This window comes from Teleopsis dalmanni, chromosome 1, assembly GCF_002237135.1.
Source record: "Teleopsis dalmanni isolate 2A chromosome 1, ASM223713v2, whole genome shotgun sequence".
Taxonomy (NCBI): domain Eukaryota; kingdom Metazoa; phylum Arthropoda; class Insecta; order Diptera; family Diopsidae; genus Teleopsis; species Teleopsis dalmanni.
This window is the reverse complement of record NC_051846.1, coordinates 41,013,241-41,022,195: the sequence shown is the minus strand read 5'-3', so window position 1 is coordinate 41,022,195 and position 8,955 is coordinate 41,013,241. Positions and strand designations below refer to the sequence as shown.

Sequence of the window (8,955 nt, the reverse complement as noted above, 5' to 3'; positions counted from 1 at the left end):
TCTGCTGTATAACATTTCCCACATAATTTATACTTACATTTTTTATATAAAATACCAGATTATTTGAAAAGGTTTTTTGAAACAGTAGCTTTATTTGTTTTATAGAATTTTATTTTTTTACATATATACAAGAATTTATGGAAAAACATAAATATATAGCACAAAAATATTAGGATTTTTAAAAGTTAAAAATTTAAACTTATAATTATAAATTTATTTCTTCCAAATTGTTATTTTTAAACGATTCATAAGTTTCTTTTAAATGTCTTAATAATTATTGTTTAAAAATTTAAAAATTTCTGAAAACTAAAATATTTAGGGGATTCACAACATCTCGTACTGGTGTCATATTAATTATGACTTGTCACAAATGCATATATATTTTTTGCTGTCTTGAATCTAGAAATCTGTACCATTATTATGACTTATTTAACAAATTTATTAATATTTTTAAATAATAATTTGATTGGCTAATTGATCAATTTAAATACTTGAACTTGAATTTATTATATATATTTAAACAAATTATATTTTATTGAAATATTATTATATTTTTAATAAATGTATCTTTTTAAATAGAACTTTAAATATACGGGCTTCAAATAGATTTTAAAAAGACTTTACTTATATTGATCACCTGGTACAACTTACAACAATTGTTAATATAAGATAAAAGAAATGTAGTATAATGAAATTGTTTATAAATTTATTTATTAATGATATTCACATATTGTGACGATGTTATGAATCGCCCAATTATCGGTATGCATATATGATAAATGTACATTTTAATTTAATTTTATTTATACATATATTTTACATCATATATATACGAGTATGTATTATTTTATAATTGGTTTGAGGTAAAATTTATTTGAAATTGTTATATTAAAAATATTTAACAATGTAACAGTTTATTTACATTAATTAATAGTGTTTTTGTTTTTATTGTTTTAAATAATTTATCACAAGTGATTTTGTGTTCTTAGCTGATTTTATTTACAAAGAATTTGAAATTCAAAGTTACACTAAACTCAATCGATTTATAAAGAAAAGTAATTATTTTTATCTATTATATATTTTATATAGTAAAGTAATTCTTTTAAATTTTTTATTTTATTTTTAGGTTAAAAGAAATTTGATTTAATATTTAATTTATAATATTGTGCATACTCAAAAATTATTTAAAAAAAAAAAAAAATTTTTTATTTTTCTGCTGACATAAAAAACAAATAAAAATAAAAGGGAAATGCAAACTCTAAAGTACAATTCTGCTGCACTTAAAACTTATATAAAAAATTTAATCCTTGAAATTTTCTGGCATTTAACGAAACCCTTTTCAAGAATGTAATCGTTTATAAAAATTTCGCATATAAAATGTACACACATTTCCAACAAGTTACACAGAACGAGGCGCCATAATTGTACGACCACAAATCTACCCGACGGGTCATTTAGAAAGTGTCGTAAAAACAAACCCGGGATCAGAAAAAATTTAAAGTCAATTTGCAAAATTACTTTTATTTTTCTACTCTTGCAAATCGTTGTGGCTCTTTGAAATTGCGCCCATTTGGCCGACTTTTTTTCCCACTTGCCTCACAGTTCATGTATAAGTATTTCATTAAAACGTATTTCGTCACCATTCCGGCATTGGCCTAAATTGGTTCTTCTCTGTGGTTAAATTATTTCAATGTGGTTTTTATCGCATTTGTATTCGAAGCATTCTTCAGTTTCGGTTTCGGTTTCGTTTTAGTATTATTGCATTTGTAATGTATACTAAAAGTGGATATTTTACGCCTCCAATGGGTTTGAATGTTTTATATCTCACTTTAAGAAATTCTTTCAAACAAGTTAAAGAAGAAATTTTTATTGAAATTTTTATAGAAAAAGTAACAAAGCAAAAATGTGTTCATTACAATATAGATATATTTTTCATATACAAATATATATTAAAATATTATATTTAACGGCTAATTTTATTATTAAAATATATAATCTGTGCAAAAGGTAACTGGAGTAATAATTTGAAAGCCTCGAAAAAGAGACTTCAATTATTATTCCGTAAATTGATAGTACTGTATTATGATATAACAAGAGATTTGAGAGTGATCTGTTTCCTAGGTTGATTTCAGCAATCTTTGCTACTCTAATTTTAGGTATTCTTCAATGGTCGAAAGTCATGGTTGTGGGAAAGTTTTGATATGAAAAACAATGAGTTTGAAAAACTAAGCACCGTACGCACCAGAAATGCTCCAAGTTGGATAGTTTTTAATCCAGTAGTTAATAGTAACAGTTCCCTAAGTAACCCCGGCTAATAATGATGATATTAAAATACATATTTTATATCAATTATTGAAATATAAAACATTCAATATAAAACATTTTTCGAAATCAACATAGAAGATTTTTATATAAGTTTATATTAAATTTAAAACTTCACATGTTGAGGAAATCAACAAAAAAAGAATAACATTAAAGGGATCTGTGACTATATAGAGCTCAAAAATTTTTTAAATTGTCAATAAAAGTAAGATAGTTGGTAGAAAGCAGTCTATGTGCTTGGATACCAATATTATATTCGTCAAAAGTTTTAAACCAACTATTTTTAAATAAACTAATCACATTTTAAGAATCCATGACTATAGATAATAATGCATAATTCTTACCAGCACCTCACCGAATAACAGTGGAAGTGTGTGGAGTGATTTCACTGTACAGAACTGTATGGAATATTAATTATGGAGAATAGGCGATACATATTAGAACAAACAAACGAAAATAAATGACAAGAATAAGAGGCAATTACTCACTAGGAACAGATCAACGAAAAAGTGTTGAAGACTATGTCTTACTAGACTACCAAAAATCGATCGACAATTGTCATAACCGCTGATGTAGTCATGCTGCCCTCTGTGGGGTGTACTTTAAAAAAGGTGATAGAATAAATTTTTATTTATTCTTAACTCATTTGTTGTATTTAATGATTTAGAGTTCTTTTTACAGAGTATGCGTATAACATATGTGTATATTAAATGCACGATTAAACAAAAGTTCGCGATGCCTTGATTATAATATAATATTATATTAACTGTAATTTAAACTTTTATATATAAGCAAATCATTTTTAAATAAATATAAAGTGATTACTCTTCAAATGAAATAAATATCAATTTTATTTATATTTGTCGATATGCCGATAATAGTTTAATTCTGTAATTAGTTTTAATATTTTAAACAAATGTCGAAAGTACAACAAGCAAATATCAAATTCTATTAAAACCAACAAAAAATAACGATATATAGCTTAAAATAAAATCAGGACTTTTGCGAATATAAAAATACTACTTAAAATATTAAATTTAAAATATATCAAATTTTTCTCTTGAAGCGATATATTAAATTATTATTTCTATTTTATTGCAATATTGTTTAAAACATATATCCACTAAATTTATTTCTTGATTTAATATAACATATATTCTTGAATTTGTTAAGGACAAATTAATTAATAATTTTTATTATGAAATATACTACTATTTACATGTCTTCTTTACTTTGCTAAATCTTAGTTAAAATATAATTACTCTCTGCTAAATTATTCTGCTAAATCTGTTTCTTTAATATAATATACGTACACAAATATAAATATGAATAAGAAATATATTATAGTATAATTAATAAAGCTATTTTAGTCACCATAACATTTAGGGATACGCATTGAAAAGCCTTATGTACAACCTTACAGCGTCGCCCAATGTATTGTTATTTCAAAAACCTGATGTCATTTGCCCATTTTTAGTTTCCACTAAGTCACAACCTAAAGTGGTATTATTATTTGCTGACAGAACCGGAGTCGTTGATGCACGCTGTATTTCTCGTGCCGGGTAATAAACTATTGGACCCGGTGAAGGTGCGCGACTACGTTTGATTTTCACCACTGCTGGTGAACCAGTTTGTGTTAAACGTACATTTTTTATTGTATTATTTACAGAAGTAGCGCCTAAGTAGGTAGTTGTACTACGCTGGGTGCCATGACGTGAGAAACGCCCCGAGGAACGATGATTTATAGTGCCATCTCCGTTATTGGAAATTGAACTCTCATAGTGTATAAGGTCTGGTTGATCACGACTAAGGCGGCGCTTGAAAAATATTAACAAAAATATACGCTTAAATTTCTCGCCGAATATGACGTAAATGAGAAAGTTGGCACTGCTATTGATGGTCACTAGTAAATTCGATGTTTTCGTCAGCGAATGGTCAATAATATTGTAAAATGCTTCCGAAATGTTTATAACTAAAGCAGGAAAATTAAATAGAAAAAATACAATAACAACACAGAGCAACATAGTAGCTAAGCCAATTTCACGCTTTTCCGAACGGGATAAGCGCTGTCTTTCTCGATTTGCACGCTTCACCTGTCGGTAGATCAAACAATTTAATATAGCCAGTGTTGAGAATGGCACTATATAGTTCACAATAAAATAACACCAATGTATGTAAATATTTATGTATGTTAGATTACGGCGTAGCGCTGAAGGTCGCACACAGTGCAGCACAACTGGGCTGTGTGATGGTTGGTATGTAATTGTTAGCACCTCCCAAAATCTTGAGAAATTATACAGTAGCGAAAAGATAACACAGACAATGAAATAAATTTTAGCACGTCCATAAGTACACAGAGCACGTGCCTTCAGCGGGTGACAAACAGCCACATAACGTTCGAGTGTGACCGTAAACGTCATGTAAATGCTAGCGGTTTGTGCCATCATCGCAATGGGATATATCGCTGGTGATATGAAAGGATATATGTAATTATAGTAAAAGAAAAAATTACCCGTATACGGATAAATGGAGGGTATGCCAAAAAGCAGTATTGAAGTTATAATTAAAACCGTATCACAGCGTGCTAGGCCAATAAGCAGATAATTTATGCTAGAACGCATTTGAGGACGGGATAAAATAATCATGGAAATAATATTGCCTATAATTCCTAAGATACCTACAATATTTAAAACGATACCGCATACCCAAAACTCAATACAATTATTGAGTAAATGTGGATCGTATACCTCGTCACAGGTGGTCGTCCAATTTTCAGAGTAAGGGTACTGAAAGGATATATCTGTATCGTTTATGTAACTGTCATTGAATAGTTTTTCAGTGGTGAACAGCGACTGCCACGTCGTTTCTGATGTTGCTGTCTGTAAGGCAGGTATGAGTGTTGATGCTGCAGCGGACGTGGCATAGTCAAGAAATACTTGTGGAATGTCATGACCAGTTGCGCTGGCAATGAATTCTTGCAAATCTATCGGTGCACTGTCAAAATTGCTAAATGAATCTTTCGCATTAGGTGGTATTTGCTGTGGCAACTGCTCTATTGATTGTAATTTATGCAGAAGAGACGGATAATTTTCACTTGTTGCATTGAACTCAATCATCGGTTTAGGTTTGCAATATTTAGTGAGGTGCGACTTAGAAGTTAATTTTTTAATATAGCTCTTTGTTTCAACAAAGGCTTAGCTTTTGTGTAATATTTCTCATCATATATACTTTAGTTGTCATAGTACTTATGTGCATAGTTTTGGACAGTATTCTTCTTTTCAAATTTAAGTGCCTGTAAATATTTATATTCCAATTAAAGGGTCAATGGAAATTTTTATGTTATCTTAGTCTTGAGCACAAATGTTATAATTATTATTTATTATTACTAATTACTACTAATTATTAGTGTGCTCTATAATGGTACTAACTGTAACTTTGTCTTTTTTATGCAGTATTTTGTCTGTATTTAATTAATTAAATTTACATATCATATTTGTGTAAATAAAATTTTAAAGTTATTTTAGTGTTTGAATTTTACTTCACTTCAAACAATATCACAATAAAGTTAGTAGATTTTAAATTAATTATATGTAATTATATACGTAAGCATTGACATAAATTCAAATTAATTATTTTTACAATATTATACAACTTTTTATTTTGACAAATATTATTTTATTTTTTTTATGTTGTTATATTATTAATGAGTATTATTTATAAGGTATTTATTTTATTTTACAAGTATTTTTAATTATTATAAACTAATATACTTATTTTAATTAAATACAACGTATATCATATTATCACTTTATTTTATAGTATTGTATATTATTTTATTTTATGTTTTTTTAATTTTTTTTATATTGTTATTTTTTATTTAATTTTATATTATTATATATTGTTTCGTTTTATTTTGTTTTTTTTTTTGTCTTATTTGATTTTATTATTTTCTTTTATTTTGCTTAATATAAATTATTTTTATATATTTTTTTTTTTTTTATTATTCTTGTTTTTCTTTTATTTAATTTTGATCTTTCATTATTAAATTTGAATTTAATTTAATTTAATTTATTTGATTTTGTTATATTATTTTACTTCAGTTTTACTTTACTCTATTTATATTTTATTTATTTTTATTGTACTTATTTTAATTATTTCTTTTCTTTAATTTCTTTAATTTAATTTATTCCGCTTTATTTTATTTAATTGTTTTATTATCTTTTTGTTAGAATTAAGTTTACTTTAAATTGTTTTATTTTTTTTATTATAAGCCATTTTATTTTCCTTTATTTTATTTAATTTTATTTTACTTAACGTAATTTTATTTCATATTAAATTATTTTATTTCAATTTACTTTACGGTCTCTTATTTTTATAGTCTATTTTATTATTTTATATTATTTTATTTTAAAAACCGTTTATTTGTTTATTCTGTATTAAATTTTTTTTATTGTTTTGATTATTCTGGTATAAAATTGTTTTACTTCATTTTTTTTTTGTATATAATTCTTTTTAATATTATATAGTTCTTCTTTATAAAACTTATTTTTATATTATTTCTATTTGTTTTGAATTATATTATGTTTTTTATTTATATTTATATAAATAAATATAATTATAAATTATATTAATTAGAAATATAATTTATATATTGAAATGTTTATATTTGTTTTGTATTTGAATTAATTTGGAAAAGGAATATTAAACCAATTAAATCAGTTTACTTTTTTTTAGTTATATAGTTTGGAGAAAACTGGAATTAAATTGAAATTCATGACTTGATTTTCTTTTGAATCTTACTAAGAACTACAAATATTTTTATTCTGTAACCATTAAAATACGCTTTAAATCTTGAGGGATGTTGTTGTTCCCAAATTTCTGACCTCATCATAGGTCACTTTAACTTAAAACAATTCTTTAAAGTGGTTAGGATATTTACCACAGAAAGTTTACAAATTTCTAATTTTTTTTATTAAGTTTGTTATTTTCCTATATATTTGCTTAAGTAAGATTTCCTTTATTTTAAGTGATATTTTGAGGCTATAAAGATTTCACAATTACTTTTATAACTTTAAAGTATAAACCGTAAATCAACAAACTCTAAAATTTTAAGGTTAATTTTCTCGGTAATTTTCGATAACGCTATTTATTTAATAGACGTTGAAATTAAATGCACGAATATCATCCTTAGTCTTCAAATCGTACTATTTGATTATTAATGCTGACAATATCCTTGTGCCAGGACACTCTTGCAATTTTGTTCCGCTTTTTGCTGAATGCTTTCCTTAAAGTTTTACGGTGGGATGGTTTTATCTGTAAAAGAAAAATCTATATTTTAGAACAGTATTGTTATCTTAGTTATCTAATATTAAACATTTAGTGTGAATTAAAGGCATTGGCAGGTCTTATAAAATTCAAATTTAAAATCATTAATATTAAAGACCTACCTAAAAATTAAATAATATTGGTAAATTAATTAAACACTTTAAGTTTCTCAGGTGTAGCTCAAAGATTTTTTTTTTTGGTAAAATTCCCAAAGTTGGGATTCGCATACTAAATTTTACTTGACCATATTTTTTAATTATCTTGCAACCTCATGGCGTAGTCAGTTAATAATATTCTGCAACTCAATAATTTATTTGCTGAAATTGATGTTAAAATTATTATTATTAAAATAGGTATGATGTTACTTCTTTCCGCTTCAAATTTTTTTTACTTCATATCAGAATAAAATCAATAAAATAACTTTAACAACTTCAACAAAAAAATCTCATGACACAAAGTAGCGAAAACATACGTAGGAACTTCATTTTATATTAAACTATATTCAATTACCAAGATGTTTCAATGCGAATTACATTCATATAAAATTAAGACAATTGAGAATTATAAATTCTTTGTGTACACATGAAATCAACTATGATTTATATTAGTGAGAATTATAATATCTCGTTAATAATTCGAATGTATGTTTTATTAACTTTAAGTTTTATATATCCTTCATAATTTTTTTTTTATATATAACTTGAAAAAAAAATTGAAAACCATAAGCAGAGTCAGCAAGTAGCTTGAATTGTAATTGATAATATAATATTACGTTTAAGTTGTCTGTGGTTTAAGTATGTCCATATTTTTATTTATTTATTTTATATTTATATATTTTTATTTATATACGCTTATATAATTTCTGTCATTTATGCAACTAGATTATTTGCTAAGTAGTACATGGTTATCCGTTTTGTGGTTCCAAAAGTAAACACGAATAGAAAAAACACGAGATTGGAATTTTATACTTTTCTTGGTTTCAGTAATTTGTTCAGAGAGATTCAATCCAATAGCATTTGGGTGTGTTTCATGGGTCTTCTTACAGTACTGGATACTTTTTAGGTAATTTTTAGAAATCTCATCAAGAACAGGCAATATATTAGTCATTACTTGACGACTATTCATTGTCGAAAATTTGAGAATTGTCCACATGGACATGGGCTTTTAGGATCTGTTTGACATATAGTTATAAAACGAATACCAAATAATGACATTTCGCTTGCTTTTACTGGTATATGACTCTAAAACAAATTCCGTATAGTGACAAATTATTTGTTTTTGGTAAGTAAAAATGAAAAGAATAATAAG

General features: G+C 25.6%; 1 protein-coding gene across 1 annotated transcript; it reads right to left on the bottom strand.

Annotated features, from left to right (window-relative positions):
* Positions 1 to 3,551: 3,551 nt before the first annotated feature.
* On the bottom strand, positions 3,552 to 5,647 carry LOC119668867 (FMRFamide receptor). The gene has a single exon (XM_038078538.1). The coding sequence runs from the start codon at positions 5,436 to 5,438 to the stop codon at positions 3,768 to 3,770; it is 1,671 nt and encodes a 556-aa protein (XP_037934466.1). The 5' UTR covers positions 5,439 to 5,647; the 3' UTR covers positions 3,552 to 3,767.
* Between the last annotated feature and the right edge of the window lie 3,308 nt (positions 5,648 to 8,955).